The sequence below is a fragment of the Paroedura picta genome, chromosome 4 (genome assembly GCF_049243985.1).
Source record: "Paroedura picta isolate Pp20150507F chromosome 4, Ppicta_v3.0, whole genome shotgun sequence".
Classification (NCBI taxonomy): Eukaryota; Metazoa; Chordata; class Lepidosauria; order Squamata; family Gekkonidae; genus Paroedura; species Paroedura picta.
The window spans coordinates 9831189-9855957 of record NC_135372.1 but is presented as its reverse complement, the minus strand read 5'-3'; the positions used below and the strand labels follow the sequence as shown (position 1 = coordinate 9855957).

General features: G+C 48.0%; 1 protein-coding gene across 6 annotated transcripts in view; it reads right to left on the bottom strand.

Moving 5' to 3' along the window:
- Positions 1 to 341: 341 nt before the first annotated feature.
- Positions 342 to 24769, bottom strand: part of CSNK1G2 (casein kinase 1 gamma 2) — an 81254-nt gene continuing 56826 nt past the window's right edge. For 4 of the 6 annotated variants that reach the window (XM_077331775.1, XM_077331774.1, XM_077331777.1 and 1 more), the window contains 8 exons: positions 22998 to 23146; positions 21301 to 21535; positions 19469 to 19554; positions 18675 to 18759; positions 16088 to 16236; positions 14417 to 14500; positions 2608 to 2714; positions 342 to 966 (listed from right to left, as the gene is read on the bottom strand). In XM_077331775.1, the coding sequence (XP_077187890.1) occupies positions 912 to 966; positions 2608 to 2714; positions 14417 to 14500; positions 16088 to 16236; positions 18675 to 18759; positions 19469 to 19554; positions 21301 to 21535; positions 22998 to 23146 (950 nt within the window). In that variant the 3' untranslated portion in view covers positions 342 to 911. Of the gene's footprint in view, positions 967 to 2607; positions 2715 to 13305; positions 13414 to 14416; positions 14501 to 16087; positions 16237 to 18674; positions 18760 to 19468; positions 19555 to 21300; positions 21536 to 22997; positions 23147 to 24769 lie in introns of all 6 variants that reach the window. The other 2 variants (XM_077331779.1, XM_077331778.1) reach the window with 2 other exon arrangements.

The window sequence follows — 24769 nt, the reverse complement described above, 5'->3', positions numbered from 1 at the left end:
GTTGCTTGTATTGCTACCCCCCCCCCAAAAAAAAAGTGCATTGAGAAATGGAAATGATACGGGGAGGAAAAAAATGGTAAACAAGCCAGCCACACCCTGCTTTGGAGAGGTTACCCAACCAGATAGCAAGCAACAGTGAACAAGGAGGGAGGGAACGAGAAGATGCCGAGAAGATGCTAAAGCGTCAGGTGGGGAGGGAAACCAAAAGGAAACATTTTTCTTTTGGAAAAAAAAAATATTGACAAGTACAAGCAAACAGAGTAAGACCTACAAAAAGGAGAGGGAGGGGAGCAGGGGCCCAGGTCTTCTCAAGCTTCAGAGACAAAAAACAAAACAAAAACACATTTTAAATTAAAACTTTGATGCAGAAGTGAAAGAGAAAGGAGTCTTCGTGGCCGGCTCACCATCACTTTGCGTCTTCTAAGGAAACGTGTAGAATTTCCCCCCACACAAACACTTTAAATGCTTTCTTCCAGAATGATTCAACAAAACCAATGCGAGGGGGGCGGGGGGGGGGAGAACTGACAGAGGTGTAGACTGAAGCTTAAATAGTTAATGCTTTTCTGCAGACCAGACAGGAAAAACAAAACAAAACTGGGCACTTGAGAGCAAAAAGTCTGACGTGCTTTTCGTGGTGAATAGCCCCCCCCCTCCCAAATTCTGTGTTTCTTGGGAAGAAAAGAAAAAGTCACGAACTGGGGAAGGCGGTCTTCCACCCCATCCCCGGGCTAGCCCACCGACAGCGTCACAATGGCTCCTGCCTGCACCCCCCCTGAGCAAAACCGGAGTGGGGGGGGGGAGAAGAAGCCCGCTCCCCATCCGAACAAGGAATCGCAATCCGTTAGCCAGGGGGTCCAGGAAGTCAAACAAAATGTAGTCCCAAAAAGATCCTGGTCTCTTCTGGTGGGGCCTCATTTGTGGCGCTGGATGGTTTTCCTCTTTCTTCTCTTGAAGAAACAGCAGCACCTGGAGGGAGAGGAAGAGAAACATCGAGCTAAAAAGGATCCCCAAGGGTCATCAAGTTGAACCACTTGCAGAATGCAGGAAATTCACACCGACCCACCACCCTCCAATGGCCCCCTTTCCCTGTCCCCAGAGGAAGGCAAAAGAACCGCCGGGATCCTTTGGCCAATCTGGCCTGGAGGGAAATTCTTTCCTGACCCTCAAGTAGGGATTGGCATCACTTCGGTCATATAAGAAAGGGCCATGAGGACCCAGCGCTAATTCTTTCCTACCTGCCCTCCTCACAATCTGCCTGGCCACCCAACTGGCATTGGGGGAAGTGTTTAAAGGGCCCAAGCCAAGCAACTGTAAAGCCAACTGAGCTTGGGAAGTTGCTGAAATCACCAAAGAACACCAAAGGAGTTCACAACAGGGCGCCCGCCAAGAGCTTTCAGAAAGTGGGTGGGCCAGATGGGGCTCTTCACCAGCAAGGCTTCTGACTGGTCATGCAGATTATGTCATTTTGGCGGCAGTGTGGTCTTCATTTTGTCTTGTTCTTGTTTTTCAGCATATCGTCTATATCAATGGTCTATATCAATGGTCTGTGGCCTGGTGCCGGACCGCGAGAGCCTTGGTAGCGGGCCTCAGCTCCCTCTCCCTGTTCCCCCCCTGCAGCGAAAAGCTCACCAGGCCGCGAGCAAATCGGCCGCCAAAGCAGCTGATTAGCTTGTAGCCCGGCAAGCTTCTTGCTGCAGAAGGGGGGGGGAGAGAGGGAAGCGTGGCCACCGGCATGCCAACATGCATGCGCAGGCCTGCTGTGCATGTGCGTTTGCATCCAGCAGGGCCACAAATGAGCACGTGTGGCAGTTTCGTACATGCACGTATGCGCAGAGCAGCCGCATGTGCACGTTTGCGGCCCTGCTGGACGCAAACGTGCATGCGTGGCAGGTCCGTGCATGTCCGTTTGCACAATACCCGGGTCGCCTTCTCCCCCCATACCTTGGCAGCGGTCCGCGACCAAAAGAAGAAGAAGAAGAGTTGGTTCTTATATGCCGCTTTTCTCTACCCGAAGGAGTCTCAAAGCGGCTTACAGTCGCCTTCCCTTTCCTCTCCCCACAACAGACACCCTGTGAGGTGGGTGAGGCTGAGAGAGCCCTGATATCACTGATCGGTCAGAACAGTTCTATCAGTGCCGTGGGGAGCCCAAGGTCACCCAGCTGGCTGCATGTGGGGGAGTGCAGAATCGAACCCGGTGGGCCAGATTAGAAGTCCGCACTCCTAACCACTACACCAAACTGGCTCTCAAAAGGTTGCGGACCGCTGGTCTATATTAGCTTCTTCGCTGAACTCTGACTTTCTCCGGGCCTGTGTGTGGCTCCGCCTCCTGCGGCAGCCATTTTGTGACTGCACCCACCCACAGCCTTGGGTCAGAATTTTAGAGGTGCCCACGGACTCAAAAACAGAGAAGAGAGTTCCTGCTCTATCCTCTACCGTTAAAAACGGAATGAGTTAGGGTTGCTGGATCAGGGCACTAAATTTTCTGCACAATTGTGTTGTGTCCTTAATTTTCTCCACGCCCTCCTTGCGTGCCCTGACTTCTCAAAGGGCCTCTTGGCCGGAGTCCTGCTGAAGCCAAGCCCACAGGACCTGGGGGGGAATGCTCACTTTGTGTCGTCGGCCACCTCAACTTCGGCAGGGGCGGTGATGGGGGCGTTGGAGTGGCCGGCGGTTGGATCGTCTGTGTTCAGCTCCCCGTTGGTTGAGCTCATGACCTAAGAGGAAAGGAGAGGCAGGCGGGGGTCAGCAACTCAGGGGGGAAATGGGAGAGAGGCAGAGGGACGGGGAGGGGGAAACTCGGTCTAGAACCGAAAGGCAGCCACTGGGTTGACAGAACTGATGGAGCGCCCGCCTGCCCTTGAGTCTTCCAAGTCTCTGCAAGCTAACAAGGACTCGGAAAAGAGCCACCCCACCAAAATCTTAGGCCTGTGCGTGGTGGCGCCGACGCACACAACCCTAGTCCGAATCTTTGCCTCTGTGCACCACAGAGAGGGGACAGGCAGCTCGCAAAGAAGAAAAAGGGCTCTCTTTTTTTTTGTAACTGGCTTTTTACTTCCTGAAGGTGTCTCAAAGCAGCTTCCGATCGCCTTGCCTTTCTCTTCCCACAACAGACACCCTGTGAAGGTAGGCGAGGCTGAGAGAGCTCTAAGAGAACTGTAACTAGTCCAAGGTTGCCCAGCTGGCTGCCGGTGGAGGAGGAGTGGGGGAATCAAACCCGGTTCTCCAGATTAGAGGTTGCCATTCCTAACTGCTGGCTCACACAGTAAGTAGCCCAGAAGGCAGTGTGCCCCTTCCTGAAAAGGATGTCAAAGACAGGTATGGGATGTTCGCATGCTAAGGGATATGGGACATTAGGCGGAGATGAATGTTTTCAGATGCAACGTATACCCAAGGTCTGGGGCTGGGGATGTTTGGAGCCAGTCCCCCAAAGAAATAACAAAAGGTTAAGCCAAGCGTTGCTGGCGGTCAGCTCTCCCAAGCCAATCAGAGCAGAAATAAAAGCTAAAACAAAGAGGATGGAACAAGTTGTGGATTTGTTTTCATATGTCCCTTGTTGGAAGAATCCACCACCACCCCTAAACCCTTTGGGGGTGGGAATGGGGACTGGGAAATGCTGGCTTGATGCAGACCCAGCAGTTGACTCTGGGCAAACCCCAATTTGAGAAAGAAAAAATCTGATAGGTGGCAGTAATATTATTATTTAATTTGCATGGAAATACTCTGAACAAGCAGGGTCCCTCAATATAAGACCATACCAGCAGCCTGCTGGATCAGACCAGGGGTCAATCCAGTCCAGCATCCTGTCTCACACAGAGGCCAACCAGTTCCTCTGGAGGACCAACAACAGGGCAGGGAGGCCGAGGCCTTCCCCTGAGAGGAACATCAGAAGAAGCCGTGCTGGATCAGACTAGGGGTCCATCCAGTCCAGCATCCTGTCTCGCCCAGTGGCCAACCACTTCTTCTGGACGGACAACAGGACAGAGAAGCGAAAACTTCTCTGATGTTGCCTCCTGGCTTTTGAATTCAGAAGATCAGTGCCTCTGAATGTGGAAGTTCCCCTCAGTCAACCGTGGCCAACAGAGCCTATGAAAAGGCTCATCGTGAATCTGTCTAACCCCCTTTTAAGGCCCTTTATTCCTGTGGCTATGTCGACATCCTCTGGCAGTGAATTCCACATTTTAATCACTCCCCGTGTCCATTAGTCCTTTTGTCCATCCTGATCCTACTGCCCAAACTTGAGGGGGGGGGTGAAATCCCTGTCCTCACTGCTGCAGACTCCCGGTGCAGGAGACTTGTGGGGAGGGGGGAATATCATGCCCCCTCCCAGTGCTGGTGTGGTTGCATTCTGAGTACATGTGCAGACTATGCAACTATATTGTGGGGAGGGGAGGATTTTAATGATGATTTCAAGAGTTCCGGCTTGGAGAGAGCAAGCCGCTGCTGCACTCTGCTTACGGAGCTTTCTATTTATTTTATTTATCATCTCTGTTTTTTCTCTCTTTGCTGGCAGCTTATCTTCCAAGTCTTTTATTTTAACTGAGTTTTTTATTTAGACGTGGGAAGGGAGGGAAATACAAAGGCATTTCCTGGGTTGTGTTTTGTCTGTGCTCTGTGGAGTGTTTTCTGCTATTTTACCTATTTAGTATTTACTATAGCCCAGGGGTAGACAAACTGGCATTCACTGGCAGGGGCTCATGGGAATTGTAGTCCATGGGCATCTGGAGGGCCACAGTTTGACTACCCCTGCATCGTAGCCTATAAGTTTCTGGAATATCAGAGGAGGCCAGTTGTTTTTTTATACCATTGGTATTTACACTCCTTGGGACTTATGTAGATAAATTTTGGATATTGAATGACTGATTTTCTTTGGTAGGATGATGAAGGGTTTTACTCAGATTGGTTGTTCTCCCACCAAGCGTACTTTTTACGCTTTATATAAATTAGTAAGAATGCTAAATAAGCTTGGTGCAGAACTGAATCACTTGAGAAATGGAGTAACAAGAAGAGTGATAAGGAAGTTAATAACTTGTCGTGTGACTATGTGACTTGTTTTCTGAGCCTTATAAGGGATAGATTGAATGATCTGCAATATTGTTGCATGTTTTTTTTAATTGAAGTTTTAATTCATGTTAAATAGATTTAACTTTTTACAGCATTGTATTTTATTATGAGCTGGTCCCATATTTTGATAAATGATTAAATATAGGAAAGAAGAATGTCCTTTTACAGATTCTCAGCCGATTACTAATTAGGTGTACATTAGGTGACTATTTTGCCCAAGTTTCCTCATTAATAATGTACAGGGTTGCAGACTGACAACAAGAAAAGGCATATTGACACCATTAACATCTGATACCAAAGTTTTAAAAGATGTTTGTCCTCAAATTCCTCAGTTTTTAAATATATACTGATACTGTGAATCTGGACAAAGATTATTGGTGGGAGTGTAGAAATGGAAAACTCGTAAAAGACTGATCAGAAGATTAAATCTACTGGCCTATCAGAATACTTGCTGACACATTAAGATATACCAGAAATTGGCTGAACCTTCTTCCCAAATACAATGGGAAGATAGGATTCACAAGGGGAACTCAAAGATGAACCTATTAGCTGAAGGTGACGAGCTGACAGACATACGTAAGGAATCTCACTTTTCCTTAGAAAGAGCAACGAGGCAAACTCTTCAGAAGTTTTCATATATGATTATTACAAGAGACCTGGTGAACTTCTGAATTTTTAATGAAATAGTGAAGTACCGTATTTGCCGGCGTATAAGACGACTGGGCGTATAAGACGACCCCCCAACATTTCCACTCAAAATATAGAGTTTGTGACATTACATTACAGTGCTATGGGCCACTATGGGCAGCTCTGTCTATCCCAACTGAAGTGCACCCGGCGTATAGGACGACCCCCCCATTTGGAGGCAGGTTTTTCAGGGGGGAAAGTAGTCTTATACGCCAGCAAATACTGTACATTTGAATTGGCAGGAACTGGGCTCATTACAACAGTTTACTAGTTTGCTGAAGTGTCAGTTATAACTGCAGATGATTCTAATGCTTGGGTTGTGGGCATCATGACTAGCCATAAAAGATGGGAAATCCTTTGGAATTTTGGAAAACCTTATAATGGACAAAACTCTTTAGATGTGGCGATGTTACCTGGTGAACTTTGTCTTGAAATGGGGGCTAGGTACTGCTAACAGGTGCCTCCTTTTCGATCCCCAAGCTGGGTGACCTTGGGCCATTCACTGTTCTCTCAGAGCTCTCTCAGCCTCACTATCTCACAGGTTGTCTCTTGTGGGGAGAGGAGGGGTGGACGATTGTAAGCCACTTTCGGACTAAGTAGTAAAAAGTGGGATATGAAGAAAACTGCTCTTCTTATTTTATTCTGTTTCCCAAATACGTTTTTGTTGGTTGATGATGTTTTTGGTTGATGACTCTGTTGTGAATGATCACTTACCACTACATTTAATCCTTCAACTAAAACAAGGTGATAACATGGGGATTAAATTTAATCCCCAGATTGTTATTGGGGATTTGGGTCTAAATTCTCTGGACAAATAAAATATCAAATAACATAGCTGAGACTTATTTAACTCCCGTCTGTGCACCGTTAAAAGAGAGCATCAAGTTTTCATCCTCTGTTCTAGATAATAGAGATATTAACTGGTTGATTCATGATAATTTGTTCATGCCACACTAAGATTTTTTTGGACACTAGAAAAATTACCCACCAAAAGTGGTTTAATGAAGACTGTTGTACACCAAGATGAGCTATATATTTTATCCGACAATTTAGGAAGGATAGCTATCTTGCTCTGAAGCAAGAGTATAAAAATCTCACGAGGGAGTCCAAGAGAAGGGTGCAGTTTAAAAGCTGACATAATTTAATTCATTTGAGACAAATAATGCAAAAACTTTCTGGCCCATGATATCTAATGGATTTTAAAAAAACTCGAACTTTAGTTTACATATATTAGCATTTTGGGAAGAGTTTCATAGGGATTTGTATAAGGTCACCGGGGGGGGGGGGAAGTGGCTGTGATTTGCCAACTTGGTCACCAGTAACCAAGATTCAGTCCCTGCTTTGAGGCAAGGCTAAATCAAATCCAGAGTGGTAGGCAGATATGCTATCACTTAAATTCATTCAGGTTATTAGAACTGAATACATTCCTGCTACTTGAAAGGATTCAATTATATCATCTACATATTAGAAGGATGACTATTGCCATCCAGCAAATTATATATAGACTGAATAGCCTTCTACTGGTTACAGGTAAAATATATGCTACAAAAATTATCAATTAAATTGACTTTTAGAATGAATCATAGAATCATAGAGTTGGAAGGGGCCATACAGGCCATCTAGTCCAACCCCCTGCTCAACGCAGGATTAGCCCTAAGCATCCTAAAGCATCCAAGAAAAGTGTGTATCCAACCTTTGCTTGAAGACTTCCAGTGAGGGGGAGCTCACCACCTCCTTAGGCACCCTATTCCACTGCTGAACTACTCTGACTGTGAAAAACTTTTTCCTGATATCTAGCCTATATCGTTGTACTTGAAGTTTAAACCCATTACTGCGTGTCCTCTCCTCTGCAGCCAACAGAAACAGCATCCTGCCCTCCTCCGTGACAACCTTTCAAATACTTAAAGAGGGCTATCATGTCCCCTCTCAACCTCCTTTTCTCCAGGCTGAACATTCCCAAGTCCCTCAACCTATCTTCATAGGGCTTGGTCCCTTGGCCCCAGATCATCCTCGTCGCTCTCCTCTGTACCCTTTCAATTTTATCTACGTCCTTCTTGAAGTGAGGCCTCCAGAACTGCACACAGTACTCCAAGTTTGGTCTGACCAGTGCCGTATACAATGGGACTATGACATCTTGTGAATGAACATGGGTTCCCGTACAGGTGTGTCAACAATTGGCCATTCAGTTTTCAGTGGAAAACATTTTCTGATGGTTATTTGGCAGTCACATTTATAGAATCAAAGTCTGCTTTTGATACCATTTCTCTTGAATGTCTATGGAGGAAATGAGAGCAGACTTCTATTGATTCTCTGCCATCTAAACATCCGGAAGAAGTTCCTGATAGTTAGAGCGGTTTCTCAGTGGAACAGGCTTCCTCGGGAGGTGGTGGGTTCTGCATCTTTGGGAATTTTTAAACAGATAACCATCTGATGGAGAGGCTGATTCTGTAAAGGTTCAAGGGGAGATGGCAGGTGACAGTGGATGAGCGAGAAGGTTGTGAGTGTCCTGCATAATGCAGGGGGTGGGATGACCCAGGAGGTCCCTTCCAACTTTATTATTCTAATTTGTATTTGAATGATCTAAAGATCATTTAGCTGTAAGATGTCTATCCCACTTTGATTCCTTCAAGTGTATTAGCTTTTTTATACATGGATGACATAGCTCTCTTATCAAGGTCAGTTATTGGTCTCAGGAAGATGTCGAAGCTTTATTCTAAGTACTGTCAGGAGAAAAAAAACATTATGATGAAAGAAATAGTTTGATATTTCAGTCTGTTCAACATCTTTATCATAGGACATCAGATGGAAGATGAACAGAACAGTTCTCTTATTATCACCATCTGGGGGTCCAGTTTCATGTTTGTATTGCTGGCACTCTCACATTGCACACCCTATTAGATTGACAACTCAATCAGCAGTGATCATCTCAGAAGTTTTCTATATAAATGGTATGCTGGCAGCCATTGTGGCATGTCTGAGGGACCGCTTGTCTGTCTGTCCGCCAGAAAGCACCTCACTCTTTGAAGATCAACAGGTTGGTAGTTCCTGGCCTGAAGGAAGTCCGCCTTCTCAGTTCTGGCCCCTGTGTTGTGGGATGAGCTCTGAGAGGATCTCAGAGTTCTGATGGAGCAGACTCATATCCACAGGGCCAGTAAGATGGAGCTCTTCTGCCAGGCATTTGGGTGAGGCCAGGATAGTGACTCATTGTCATCCTGGGCCTTCCTGAAACTTCTAAATCAAAACTCGCTGTTCTGTTAGAGAGAACACCAACCTGGTTGCAGACAGTTATTAATGCTGCTGAGATGTATTTTATAGTATTATAGTATAGTATTGGGTTATTTTAAGGTTTTAATGTTATCTTATATTGTACCCACCCTTGATGGAGTGCAGCTATAAGTGGTCCACTCCGCCAGGTACCTGGATGTGATTCTTGATGCCTCCCTCTCAATGGAGGCTCAGATTGCGACGGTAGCACAGCTGGCATTCTACCACGTTTGCCAAGCCAAACTAGTGCCCTACTTGGCCCCAGAACACCTAGCCACAGACATGCAACAGTCACCTCTAGACTGGACTTCTGCAACTTGCTCTACACAGGCCTGCCCTTGACTTTGATCCGGAAACTGCAACTGGTCCAGAACACAGCCGCCAGGGTCCTCACAGCAACACCTTGGAGGTCCCACATCCAGCCCATCCTCCAACAGTTGCGCTGGCTTCCGGTTGAATTCCGGATCAGACTCAAGGTTCTGGTTATCACCTTTAAGGTTATACGTGGTCTGGGCCCAGTGTACCTGAGGAATCACCTCTCTGCTTAAACCCCCCAAAGAGCCTTAACCTCCAACTTCCTGTTGATCCCTGGCCCCAGGAAAGCTCGTTTGACCTCAACCGGGGCCAGAGGTTTCTCCATCCTGGCCCCTACCTGGAGGTCCCACAGGAGGTCGAGGCCCTGACGGAACTTGAACAGTTCACCATGGCCTGCAAAAGGGAGCTCCTCTGCCAGGCATTTGGTTGAGGTCAACCTGAACCACCACTTCCCATGGGCTCCCCCCTGAATCTCCTTCCTATGGCACCCACAATTCTACCTAACCCACGGGGCTATCAGTAAGCATTCATTGAATATTCCCTATATTTTTCTACTGTTCTATGTTGTTTGTTATCACTTTATTAATGTAAAAATAAGTTACTTGTATTGTTTCTGTTTTATGTGAACCGCCCTGAGCCTTCGGGGAGGGTGGTATATAAAACAAAACTAAATAAAATAAAATAAAAAATTGTAAAATGTTGTAAGCCTCTATGAGCCGGCACTGCCAGAAATGGCGAGTTAGAAATCAAAATAAAATAAAAACAGGAGCACAGTTGCTGTATGGTATGCCTAATTTGGTTGAAGGGATTGTGGGGAAAACAAATATATTTGATTGGCCATTACTACATTTTCTGTGTCTAATTTCTGGTGCTCCCAAACATATTTCTGGAATTGACCTACAAGCAGAGCTGGGCCTAAATTCTTTCGCAGCAAGGACATGGATTAGTACAGGCTTTCTCAACCAGGGTTTCATGAAACCCTGGGCTTTCTTGATGGCCTGGGAGCTCACACTGAAGGAAATTTTTTCAGTGCCCTGGTTTTGCTACAATAGAAGTAACTCATCTCCTGCTCCAGCATGATCAATTAACATGGACCAAGCTGCCTTGCAACCCTGGCTTGCAAAGTCAGTTCCAACCATGTTTAAGGAATATGCTGGTTTGTAGTGGTCGGGACAGGAGTCAAACCCGCTTCACATTGTGGGAGAGCTGTGCACCGACATCGGAAGGCACCCAATGGCAGAAGTATTTTCCCACTGAAGGTTTTAATTTATGGCCTTTGATGCGTTTTTTAATCATATATGGAGGCTGAAGCTGGTGCGGAATATTGCAGCCGGACTGCTGGTCTATTGGGAACAAGCGACTCAGAACTTCAGGGATTTATACCAGCTATGAATCCACCCCTGAGACCAATTCAAAGGGCTGGTTTTGTCCACCAGTCAAAAAAATCTGTCCAGTGAGCATGCGTGTGGGCCTTTTTGGGTGGTGGTGGGGGGTTTAAAAAGTGATACTGGGAACACAATGGAGGTTCCGCAGAATCCTTGCATTTTGTTTTTCCGAAAGAGTCATGGCTGCCACAGAGCTCTCTGATGTCTTTAGGGCAATGCTTGCTCATGTCTTATGCAGACAGGACTGTTAGAATAAGATTCGGGGAGGGGGGGGGGAGGCGTCAGGGCGCTGAAGGAACTCTGAGGCCCTCCCACAGACCAAGCAAAACTCACAATGAAGCAAACACATTTAATTTCAGAGCAGTGACAAAACCTGCAGGAATTGGGCCTGCTGAGTCCAGAAAACAGTCTAGGTTCAAGCCCGAGGGTCACAGCAAAAGCACGGACAGAATAGATGCCACGTCTTAGACAGGGGAGAGGGCCAGCTATAGCAGGCCACAGGGACTATAACAGCCCCTAAAAGGTTTCCCACACCACAAAAGCGTACACATGCACACACACACGCACACACACATAGCAAGGACAGCTGAGTGCAACAATGCCCAAGACACGATTCAATGCCCACCAGGAACTCTGTACCACATTCCCTCTGCAGGTGCCTTGGGGCTGGGAGGAGAAGCTTGGTAGCAAAGGGCCCAGGCTGGGGCACGGGGAGGGGTGGGGCATAAAGCAAATGAAGGAAGGGCTCAGAGCATTTGCTCGGTATGCAGGAAGGTCCCAGGTTCAATCCCTGGCATCTCCCATAAGGCAGTGGGTGACGTGAAAGACCAGAGACCTGGAGACCTTAGGCAACGCTGACCTAGATCAACTGATGGTTTGATTCCGTATAATGTAGAATCAAACAGCCCAGCAGGAACCGTTTATAGCAAAATTACTTCAAATACAACACAAAGTTAAAACTTTTTCCAAACAGCATTGTTATCAAATAGGTTCAGGATATTAACCAACAATGGCTAAACAACTGGTTAAAAAGCCACCGGTTAAGAGTTTCTGATCAACTAGAAAGTTCAAGAAAGCAGCCCCCTTAACAGCAGCCTAAATTTAGTCACCTTGTTATATCTTGGAGCCAGTTTTGGAGCCTTGACAGCCAGTGTGAGATCTGACCTGTTTGGTTTCAGCAAATGATTCTCTGAAGAGGCATTGAGCGAGCAACCAGCTCTAACTGGTGGCTTTTTCAATCATAATAAATATTTACAACTTTGTCTTATTGTTTAGCCATCGTTGGTTACGCTACTGAAACTATTTGACCACAATGCTGTTTGGAAAAAAGTTGTAACTTTGCGTTGTCTGATTTGAAGTCATTTTTGCCACACACTGATTCTACATGATCTATGTGCTGCGGCTCTTTCTGTCCTCACTGACTCAGTATAAGGCAGCTTCACAGGTTCACGTCACATGTTGATGACCAGTTGCTGGGAGGAATAGCTCCCTCGCTGACAGGAACAGCTTGGGGAATCAAGGTCCCTAGATGTCTGGGGACCCCAATGGAAGAGAATGAAAATGGCACCTTCTTTTCTAATTCAGGGCTGATTCATAGGACTAGATAGGCCCCCTCCGCCCCCCCCCCCCCCAATGTCTTGACTATTTCTGGGATTGTTCTCTAATGGTTCTGATGGAACCAGCACTGTAGGAAGAGTTACAGAAACAGCTGCCAAGTGGGGGGAGGTTGGACCCCTTTTCAGCAGGCAGATTTATGAGTTGGCTATGGTATAAAAATATACAACATATATTATCTTATTATTATTATTATTATAGACATAAAAACTGTAGCTGAATAATATGTCTGTTTCATTTAACAGCTCCTACCTTAAATTAAAGCAGGGGTAGTCAAACTGCGTCCCTCCAGACGCAGCCCCTGCCAGTTCATGGGAATCATGGGAATTGTAGTCCATGGACATCTGGAGGGACGCAGTTTGACTACCCCCAAATTAAAGAATATTTCTAAAGAATACTCTGCGAAAAGAAATGGAGAACTCTTTAGAAAGTTCCTTTGGTTTAAGGCAGGAGCCGCAAAATGAAATTGACATATTGTTCAGTTACGTTTTTTATGTATATATTATAATAATACTAATACTAATCATAATAAGTCACATGTATTTATACCATAGCCACTGATGAAAGTGCCGTCCTCAAAAACGAGAAATTATATACCGGGGCTTGTTTTGACTTGGTTCTTGCATATATTTCAATAAAGACTCTACTTTGGATTTTCTGCTTTGCCACAGCTTGTTTTGTTGTTCCACGGTCGTTCTAGCCGACGGGTCTTTGCGGATGGACGAGTTGGGCCTGTTTTGTCCGGCAGAGAACTCATCCCATATCCATGCTCAGAAGGAAGGGAGGCCCAGCTTTGACCAGGCCAAAACGCATGGGCTGTTCCAGAGAGACTAGATTGGAACAAACGGTTCAAGGGGTCAGGTGAACCGGAGTATGGCGTCTGATGCTCCAGTGGTGTGTGGAGGGATCTGAAGAGCAGCTTGTGGGTCCCCTCCCCGGCCGCCTCCCTCGCCCTCCCCACCCCAGCCCTCTCATGTACCTGCACAGAACCCCCAAGCCTGCTGGCTGCCAGAAGAGTTCCTATTGCCTCCTCAGCAGGCTGCCGCCCAGCCTGGGGATCCCATAATTCGGCCCCCTCGGGTGACTGCTAAGGATGGAGGCAGGAAAAAAAAAGAGAGAGAAAGAAACAAAAAACGAGAGGAGATGGAAAGGGAAAGGGAGTTGTAGGAGTGAAGGAAGTGACAGAGAGAAAGAGACATGCAAAAGCAAAAAATATGAAGAGGCCAGAATGTAATCCAAGCACCCCCCTTTCCCAGGGGAGAAGCACCCACACTGGGAGACCCATTGTGTTTCCCCGGGGTCACTGTTAAAAGTTTGCAAGCAAACACACACACGCACACACTCACACATCCCTTGTTTCTTGCAGAGAAGAGATGAAAACAGGGTTCCCTACACGGCTGACAGCTCGGGGATTTTATTGGTGGCACCCAGGAAGGGGGCGTTTCGGGAGAGGAGACCTCAGCAGGGTATAATGCCAGAGAGTCTACACTTCAAAGCAGGCAAACTGCCCTGGATGATCTGCAGATATAATGGCAGTGTATCTCCAGGGGCTACCTGGAAGTTGCTAAGCCTAGTCCCCCCCAATCTCACAAGGCCAAACACCCTTACTGGCTCCCTAAACATTTTTTTAAACGAAGGAACACATAATGGGTGACCTGCCTTTCTTAAGCAACCAGCCTGTAAAAAGGGGGCCAATGCTACAAGGACCCCCCAGGAGGGCCTATGCAGGAGCTCTCAGTTCAGTGGAGAGATAAAAGCATTCATAGGAGTGTTCTGGGTTTGTTCACAATAGTAGGGCTGGGAAGGACCCATGACCAAAACTATGGAGAGCCACAGCTGATTGACGCTGACAGTGTCAGGCTAGACAGAAGATAGCTAAGATGGATTTTCACACACATCCCATGCAGATTCCTGCCATTTGGGGGCTGTCAATTTGGGCCCTTTAGATGGTAAGAAGCGGACGGTCACTCCCAGTCCAGTGGCACCTCCTGCCCCCTTTAATATCACTCAGTGCCTTATTCCCAGTTTGGCTCCCAACCGATCCCCCTTCCACTCTGAGCTCAGCCAGAACACTTCCTTGCGCCCCCTACCTGTTGCTTGATGAACTGCTGTGCTTTCTCTCTGTTTGGAGGCGGGACTTGTACATCACTCTGGATTGTGCCAATGGGAGTTGGCTGCAAAAAGACAAGAGAAAGGGCGTGAAGGGGGAGAGGGAGAGACTGCCCATGGTAGGTCAGAGATGTTTTCTCTTGCCCCAGAAGGACACACCAGAACCAATGGGATGAAATGTATTCAAAAGAATTTCTGTCTACCCATCCAGAAGAAGTTTCTGACAGAGCGGTTTCTCAGGGGAACAGGCTTCCTTGGGAGGTGGTGGGTTCTCTATCTTTGGAAATGTTTAAACAGAGGCTGGACAGAGAGGCTGATTCTGTGAAGACTCAAAGGGGTGGCAGGTGACAGTGGATGAGTGATAGGGTTGTGAGTGTCCTGCATAGTGTAGGGGGTTGGACCAGATGACCCAGGAGGTCCCTTCCAACTCTGATTCTATGATTTAGGTGCTCCCTGGCCCATCTCTGTAGCTCTTTAAAAATCCAAACACTACACCCTAAGAAACAATTTAGGGAACGGGCTGTGGCTCAATGGTGGAGCATCTGTTCAGGATGCAGAAGGTCCCATGTCCAATCCCTGGGATCTCTAGAGAAAAAGACCTCATAGGTAGTGGTGCGGAAAACCTCCGCCCGAGGCTCTGGAGGGCTGCTGTGTTGGGTTTTGCAAGTATCATCCCTTCAGTCATTAAAGAGTTTAGCTGAAGGTTCTGTAAGCTAACAGTGGCAAATTTAGCATAAAACTAATTAAGTGTATAGTAGATTCTTCCAACCAAAAAGGGGATAAAAGAGGCAGAGCTCAGACAACTGGGAGCACGTGGAGAGAGCTGCTGGGGAGAGCTTCTCCTGCTGACCAGGTGAGGCTATTGTGGTGCTGAATGAGGTGATTGCTGGGTGATTGCTGGGAGGATTAAAAAGGGCTGCTTCTTGCCAGAGGCGTGAGCCGAGGCTCTTAGCTTGGGGTTCTTAACCTAGCAATTAGAACTAGTAGATTATATTTTCCTAGTAACTGCATTGCCTAGAACTTACAATGGACCTCCAGGACACGCATCCCATCATCTCCAGTATGATATGATTGCCTTCCTCCCTGAAGACAAGATGGACTACATCTGCCCCAAGTGTAAGCTGGTAAGACTTTTGGAGGAAAGGATTAGGGGTTTAGAAGAGATGATTATTACTCTGACAGAAATTAAGAAAGGGGAGGAGTTCATAGACAGGAGCTGTGCAACTCTGAATAAAGAGGATACAACCAGTCCTGAAGAGGATAAGGGGATTGACCTCATTACGGAGCCTCTGCAGACAGTTAGGAAAAAGACTCAATGGCGTAGAGCAAGATGGTTCTCGGGGGCCTTTGGAGCTCCAGAATAGATTTCAAGCCCTTGCAGAGGAGGTGCAAGTGTCAACGAGGGAAGAGGTCCCAAAACAAAGTCTGCTGGCAGGGACTCATGGGAATTGTAGTCCATGAACATCTGGAGGAGCACAGGTTGACTGCCCCTGCACTAAACCCCAAACTGATTTGGCTGTACTTTAATCACCTGATCCAAATCCCTCTACCAAAACTGGGATTCACGTATACCTGATTCCCTTCCCCGAACCTAAACTGTAGCGAATTCTCCTTTGGTGAGCACCCCTAGTCCCCGGTCCATTGCTACTTACTAAGGGTTTACCCGCCCAGTCATATTCATAATCAAAGACAAAGCCGTTCCGATCGAACAGGTCAGTGAAGAGCTTTCGCAGGTAGTCGTAATCTGGCTTCTCGAAGAAATCCAGGCGTCGGACATAGCGGAGGTATGTGGCCATCTCCTCTGCAAAATAAACAAAGAAATGCAATGGGGGGGGAGAGAGTACCTCTGGTGCAAACAGCCTTGAGGTGGGAGACAAGAACTAAAGCAGGAAAGCGTGGCTGGGTTCTGAATGGAAATTCCACAGCATTTTTTGTTGTCTTTATTAGGCAATGTCATCATTGTTATAATAAATAGGGTATATGCCAGCTGCTGCCGTTAGCATCAGTAGCGTCCATTGTCCCAAACACTTCGTGTCTAGCATCAGGTTAAACATTAAAATGGTTAGAACAGCCCTGCTGGATCAGACCAGCTGTCCATTTCAGTCCAGCCTTCTGCCTCACACAGAGGCCAACCAGTCCTTCTGGAGGGCCAACAACAGGGCAGGGTGGCTGAGGCCTTCTCCTGAGAGGAACATCAGAAGAGCTCTGCTGGATCAGACCAGTGAGGGTCCATCCAGTCCAGCATCCTGCCTCACACAGAGGCCAGCCAGTTCTCTTGGAGGGCCGACAAAAGAGGGCACAGAGGCCAAGGCCTTCATAAGAAGATCAGAAGAGCCCTGCTGGATTAGACCAGTGGTCCATCTACTCCAGCTTCCTATCTTGCACAGTAGCCAGCCGACCACTCGCCAGTGGAAGGCCGACAAAAGGCCACATAGGCTGAGGCCTTCCCCTGATGTTGCCTCCTGGCATTGAAATTCAGTGGTTCAGTGCCTCTAAACATGGAGGTTCCCTTTAGTCACTATGGCTAGTAGCCAGTGATGGACCATTTGTCTGCGAATCTGAGTATTCTTTTATTACTAATTTTTTAAAATATCCCTCCTTTCTTCCCAAGCAGCTTACATCCCAATGCAGCTTATCTCCCTCTCCTCTGTTTTATCCTCACAACAACCCTGTAAAGTAGGTTAGGCTGAGACTGGCCAAAGATCACCCAGCAAGCTTTCATGGCAGAATTGGGAATTCAACCTCTGACACTTTCACCACTCTGCCTTTAAACTTTAAAAATTAGCTATGAATTGATCTTATGATGTTTAATGTATTTTATTGAACAAAAGTTATTTTGTTGTTTACCGCTCCGAGATGGCCGGTCCAAGAGGAGCAATATAGAGATAATCCAACAATTCAATAAATAAATCCTCAGTTATTTCCCTCAGACCGGGGGGGGGGGGGGGAGGGAGGAGAGTTGTCTAACCCGAGGTTGCTGAACAAAAGGCAGAACCTTGCAGTGGCGAGAGGGTTGGGCCAGGACAGAGGAGAGCCACGTTCAAATGGGCCACTCCACCATGAAGCTCACTCGGGTGACCCTGAGCCAGCCATGTGCTTTGAGCTTGAACTACCTTGCAGGTTGTGAGGACCAAAAGGGAGAATCTATAAATGGGGGTCCGTGCTAGAACAGGGGGATAAACAGAATAGACTTGTAGAAGGATATCGACAAGGTATCAGGAAAAGATCTTTCACAGTCCAAGTAGTTCAGCAGTGGGATGGGCTGCCTCAGGAGGTGGGGAGCTTCCCCTCACTGGCCGTCTTCAAGCAGCAGCTGGACAGATCCTTCTCCTGGATGCTTGAGGCTGATCCTGCACTGAGGAAGGGGTGGGACTAGATGGCCTGCATGGCCCCTTCCCACTCCAGGATTCTAGGAGTCTAGTTCAGCAGTGGGATGGGCTGCCTGAGGAGGTGGGGAGCTCCCCTCACTGGCGGTCTTCAAGCAGTGGCTGGACAGATCCTTCTCCTGGATGCTTGAGGCTGATCCTGCACTGAGGAAGGGGTGGGACTAGATGGCCTGCATGGCCCCTTCCCACTCCAGGATTCTAGGAGTCTAGTTCAGCAGTGGGATGGGCTGCCTGAGGAGGTGGGGAGCTCCCCTCACTGGCGGTCTTCAAGCAGTGGCTGGACAGATCCTTCTCCTGGATGCTTGAGGCTGATCCTGCACTGAGGAAGGGGTGGGACTAGATGGCCTTCATGGCCCCTTCCCACTCCAGGATTCTAGGAGTCTAGTTCAGCAGTGGGATGGGCTGCCTGAGGAGGTGGGGAGCTCCCCTCACTGGCGGTCTTCAAGCAGTGGCTGGACAGATCCTTCTCCTGGATGCTTGAGGCTGATCCTGCACTGAGGAAGGGGTGGGACTAGATGGCCTGCATGGCCCCTTCCCACTCCAGGATTCTAGGAGTCTAGTTCAGCAGTGGGATGGGCTGCCTGAGGAGGTGGGGAGCTCCCCTCACTGGCGGTCTTCAAGCAGTGGCTGGACAGATCCTTCTCCTGGATGCTTGAGGCTGATCCTGCATTGAGGAAGGGGTGGGACTAGATGGCCTGTGTGGCCCCTTCCCACTCTAGGATTCTAAGAGTCTATGATTTGTGTTAGACAGCAAGAAGGAAGGTCCATTATGCTACCCAGCCTGCCACCCAAAACAAATGCTGGTTGCCTCCCCTCCCCTCCCCTCCCCTCCCCTCCCCTCCAGCATCCTTACCGGGGAAGTTTTCACACAGCACTTCGACAGGCGTGGCTCTTTTCGTGTCACCTATCTTCTGGTATCGTTCCTTCAGCGTGTCCGCCTAGAACAACAGTGAGACAAAAAGCAGGACACCCTGAAGGAGTGTGTGGTGTGTCGGCCCCAGGACACGGCGAGGAGCCAAGATCTGCTAAGAAAAGCATCGCTTTTTGGCTTCCTTTCTGGAGTGCCTGCAAGAACCTGTGCCACTGCCAGACTAGCTGCTGTGATGTCACAGAATGTTCACAAACATCTGAAGAGGAACGAGGAATCATGCAAGAGCTCTGGCTCTTCAGGTTTCTAAGGGAGATGTACCTTGTTGTCTGGTGGCATACTGAAGTTAGGATCACGTCTTTCAATTAGTCATACTGTTTTGCCTAGAGGCCTATGTGCTATGGAGACTTCCTAGAACAAATGAAACGAGGAGCACACCGGCAGCAAAAGAGGTGTGGAATTATTCTGGTTCTTGGGGACAAAAATGGCTTCACACACTCCATTTAGGAGGGAGGGGGGGCGCTCCAACCAGGACCTGATTTAGGTCAAAAAGCAGGCTGGAAACCTTTTAAATTTTCTTGTTCGTTACAGTTATTTCTGGAAAGGTTGTAAAATATGCAAAATCAGCACTGAGAGCTATCATGGCCCTCTCTTTAAAATAAAAAGCAGTTCAAATTTCCAGTCCTGAAACGGAATGAAGTATCCAAGCAAAGACGATACATAAACATATCTGCACGTGGCCAACAGGTTTAAGAGATTCTAAGGGGCTGGCTCATCACCTTGAGGCCTTGCCAGGGCAGGCTCCCACGAAGGAAGTACATGAACATGTGACCGAGGGCTTCCAGGTCATCTCGACGGCTTTGTTCTGCATGGAAAGAGACATGACAGTTACGGATACAGGACAAGCTGGGAACGATTAAAATCGTAATACTTAATATTGGTTAAGTGCAACTTTTCTTTTTGGCTGAAGCTGTCTTCCGTGTCCAGCCATTTGGAGTGAGAGGTTCCTCCAAAGTTTAACACAATGTGCTGCAGTTTTTTGTGTTTTTGCAGAAAGACCTTCACAATTTCAATCATAGCTGTGCCAATTTTCCTTAGCATTACACCGAGCACATCCATCCAGAACATGTTGGTTCATTTAACATTTTAACAGTCCATAAAAGTTCCCTTTAAGAAGTCTGATTCACGTGGGTAGCGTGTTGGTCTGAACAACAGGAGAAATTTTGAGTCCAGGGGCACACTTAAGACCAACAAGGTTTTATTCAAGGTATCAGCTTTTGTGTGCAGGCCCACTTCCTCAGAGACAATGTGTTAAAAAGTCTGCACAGCCTTGAGACTGCCTGATGACGTATTAACGTTTTCTCTCTAGGCAGCACTTCAAGCTTTTAAAGGCTGCGTTTTTATAAATAATTTGCTTCCGTGCAGCTTTAAAATATGTTGAATTCCTGAGTCTGCCACCGTGACCCACATTGCGTCTAAAGATGGCTAAAAAGAAAATTAAGTTGTTCTTTTAACTTTTTTCTATCATCGTTATAAGATGCTAAATATCACAAAATGCCAGATGATAACGAATCAACCCTGGTGGATCAGCTCCGCCCACATCTGTCGGCTTCCACTCTTAAGATCCTACTGTGGGAGCCTGAGAAATCCCCCTCAATGGGAATGCAAAAGGGGTGGCGTCTGAAGAAGAAGAAGGAGAAGAAGGAGAAGAAGAAGAAGAACCAACTCTTCTTCTTCTTCAGTAATCTCAGAGTTCTCTCAGCCTCACCCTCCTCACAGAGTGTCTCTTGTGGGGAGAGGAAAGGGAAGGTGACTGTAAGCCGCTTTGAGACTCCTTCGGGTAGGGAAAAGCAGCATATAAGAACCAACTATGCCGCTTTTCTCTACCCGAAGGAGTCTCAAAGCAGCTTACAGTCCCCTTTCCTCTCCCCACAACAGACACCCTGTGGGGTGGGTGAGGCTGAGAGAGCTCTGATATTACTGCTCGGTCAGAACAGCTTTATCAGTGTTGTGGCGAGCCCAAGGCCACCCAGCTGGCTGCATGTGGAGGAGAAGCAGGGAATCAAACCAGGTTCACCAGATTAGAAGATGGGCGCTCCTAATCACTACACCAAGCTGGCTCTCTTTTGAGTGCTGCACCACTTCTTTCGAACTCACTCCTTCCCCCTGCACTGGGGCTGGTTCTTGCTGTAGAAACCTGCCAGCATCAGCAGAAACGTGCCTCTGATAACTGCAGGTTTCCACATTCAGACAAGCTGGAATCTAATTCAGGTCTTTTGGGAACCAGGACTCTTTCGCTTCCACTCTGTGTGAAAACAGCGGGCAACATAGGGATGCCATCCTCCAGGCAGTTCCCCTGGAGAAAATGGCTGCTTGGGAGGGGAGGCTCTCTGCAGGCCCCTCCCTCACAAATGCCCAAGTATTTCCTTACTCATAGAATCATAGAATCATAGAGTTGGAAGGGGTCATACAGGTCATCTAGTCCAGCCCCCTGCTCTACGCAGGATCAGCCCTAAGCATCCTACTCCAGCCCCAACACTTTGTTGCCGGCTTCTGGCCGAGCCAGCCCAGGTTCATACAGCTCCCCTGAGGACCGCACGTGCTGGCTTACCTTTCCCGAGGTGCGTGTTGATGCTCATGTATCGGGCTGTCCCTGTCAGGCTCTTGTGCTCTCGGTAGGGGATGTGTTTTTTGGTCTCGGGGTCAATGTACTCTTTGGCCAGGCCGAAGTCGATGATGTGAATGGTGTGCTGCCGTTTGCTGCCCGGGCGCCCCACCAAGAAGTTCTCGGGCTTGACGTCTCTGTAGATCAGGCTTTTGGTGTGGACGTACTCCATCCGGGTGATCTGGGGAGGAGGGTTAGGGGGAGGAGAAAGGGCAAGTTAAAGGAAAACGGATTTGAAATTCTGGCCCACGGCAGGAGGGAACCGACGATGTGACATCTGTGTCAACTGCCATCAAGTCATGTCTGATTGATGGCGACCCTCTGAATTAATCGCCTCCCAAATGTGCTGCAATTAGCAACCTTGCTCAGGTCCTGGGAATAAATGGCGTCCCTCGTGGAGTCGATCCAGCTCAAGTTTGCCTCTTTTCCTGATGCCTTCCACTTTTCCTAGCATGATTGTCTTTTCCCGCGATTCTTGCCTTCCCATCACACGACCAAAGTACGATATTTTAGGTACCAGAGAGTCCCGGCTCGGTTTGATCTAGACCCTTTGTCTTTGGGGCGGTCTGCGGGAATCGGCAAAATCTCCTCCAACACTACACTTCAGTGTAAGGTTTTCGAGGCAAATGGGGTCATCAGAAGCCGTTTTTACCTTCTTCTGCGCAGTCCTAACCAGGATTAGCTGACATTGTAGCATCTGGGTCACTCTGCAAAGACTTGTTGCTCGTAACCCAAAACTGTGCTATCCTGCGTACGGCCAGACGCAAATGTTTGTTCTGGTTTCTGAGACATCTCTACATGTCACCAATGCACTTTTAAAGATCATTATATCAGGCCTAGATTCTCAAAAACCCAGACTTATGCATCCAGTTTATTACGAGTGGGTGGGGGGCCTTCTGATGGCACGCTCCTTGCAAAAACAGAAGCAAGCAAACACACAAATCCTCATATCATCTTAGTTTAGTTGTAGGAGATGCATCAGATGCTTGAAGTAAATCTAGAGTTGATGCAGTGTGTGTGTTTGGGGGGAGGGGTAAAAAACTAAGAGCAGTGGAGGTCTTCTTGCAGGGTAAACTGCGAGAATTATAGAATCCTAGAGTTGGAAGGGGCCATACAGGCCATCTAGTCCAACCCCCTGCTCTACACAGGGTCAGCCCTAAGCATCCTAAAGCATCCAAGAAAAGTGTGTATCCAACCTTTGCTTGAAGACTGCCAGTGAGGGGGAGCTCACCACCTCCTTAGGCAGCCTATTCCACTGCTGAACTACTCTGACTGTGAAACTTTTTTTCCTGATATCTAGCCTGTATCGTTGTACTTGTAGTTTAAACCCATTACTGTGCCTCCTTTCCTCTGCAGCCAACGGGAACAATTTCATATTGTATGGAATGTACAAAATGTGGTAATTTGCCCTGAGTCACTCAAGACAGGGCAGAAGAGAAATTTAATTAATAAATAAATAGAGTAACTCTGACATGGAATTTCAATTTTTTAAAAACACAACCTTCCAGTTTAGACCTGACCACAGAGCACTGCAGGACACGGACGCAAGAGAGACTTGTCCCCTCCCCTACCACAGAGGGGGAAGGGTCCGGTTCTTTTATGGCAGTGAGCTATGTGGGCGGAGCCCGGAGAAGGTCGCTTACCAATTGGATGGCGATCATGAGGACCGTCTTGAGCGTGAACGTCCGGTCGCAGAGGTCAAAGAGGTCTTCCAGGCTGGGCCCCAGCAGCTCTAAGACCATGGCGTTGTATTTCCCGCATGGGCCAAAGTAGTAAACCTGAGGGATTCCTTCTGGAAGGGGAAAGAGAAAGGGTGAGCAACGAGCCCCGCATGAGAGGGGGCCTCACAAAAGCCCTTCTCCTTCCGAGGGTTGATCTAAATCAAAGGCCCCCAGCCTTTTTGAGCCTGCACACACATTTGAGACACGACATGATGGGTGAGCCACAAAATGGCCACCCTAAGAGGTGGCACCTGCCACAAAATCATTGCCGCCGCTTAATTTCAGTAACACAGAAATATGCTGTAGCGGCAGCTGCTACCATAGCAACATTAAAAAAAATCTGCACAATTAATGGAATATCCAATAGCCTCGCTGGCTAAAGGCCCTCCCCTGTCCTCGCTGACTTCCCCAAAACACTTTTTAGGGCACCAGCACAGGCCTCCCAGCACAATGTTGGGGACTGAACCTAAATCTTAACCCCATCCTGGCTCTCAATCAAAAGCCACAGCCAGAGAAGGACAAGACCAGGGGTAGTCAAACTGCAGCCCTCCAGATGTCCATGGACTACAATTCCCAAGAGCCCCCTGCCAGCAAATGCTGGCAGGGGGCTCCTGGGAATTGTAGTCCATGGACATCTGGAGGGCTGCAGTTTGACTACCCTTGGACAAGACACTCTGGAAACTGGAGGCCTGCAAGAGATTCTCCGAGACTCTCACACAGAGATTCAAGTCACAAATGGAAGGGAGGGGGCAGCAGGGTCAAGCCAAGGCCGTTGACAGGGGAGGACACCGAATCAGAAATATCCCACAACACGGCTACGATGCCCTTTGGAAGGATGAAAAGGCAGCGAACAAATTTTGCAAACAGAAATTAATTAAATATGACAACGCAGTGTATTAACAGTAATACTGTACGGGGAGTGCTTCGGACCAGCTTCGCATGGTTAATTCTTAAATCGAACATAACTAACGGAGGTTAATATTAACGTGAAGCAATTCAGAAATGCAACCGGTGCTTACAATCGGTCCTTGAGAACAAAACAATCCGTTAAGATATTAACATACATTTATTTGCTGGCATTACTAATGCTAAGGCTTACGGCCAAGAATGTGAAACCTTACAAATGGCGAGCTTTGAATGGGATTTATTAATGCCAAACAATACTTAGCATTATGAGCAATATAAGTATTGTTAAGGCTCGCTATTAATACAGCAGGTTCAAGGGACTTCATATCTTCTTGAGTGGTGGGACGTGCCCATCAAGTGGCAGCAGACTTATCGGAACCCTGTAGGGTAGCGGTCCCCAACCTTTCTCAGGTCAGGGACCGCCTCCGGAGTGAGGGAAGAGCCGACGGCCCGGGTGCTGCGAAAACGCGCAATTGCCGCGTGTGCATGTTTTCGCCACCAGGTGGCGCTAACGCGCATGCGCGGCAACAGCGCGCATGCGAGTTTGCATCACCGCCATGCCAGCAGCTGCGCCTGCCTCTTCCCTTCCTTCTTGCTGCCGGTGGGGGAAGGCAGGCGTGGCTGGCGGTGGCCCGGTACCGTGGCCTTTGCGGCCCGCCACTGGGCCGGGGGTTGATGATCCCTGCTGTAGGGCAGTGGTTCTCAACCTGGGGGGATCAGGTCCCCTTTGGGGGTCGAATGACCCTTTCACAGGAGTCATGGCAGAGGGGGCGCCATCTAGAAGAAGA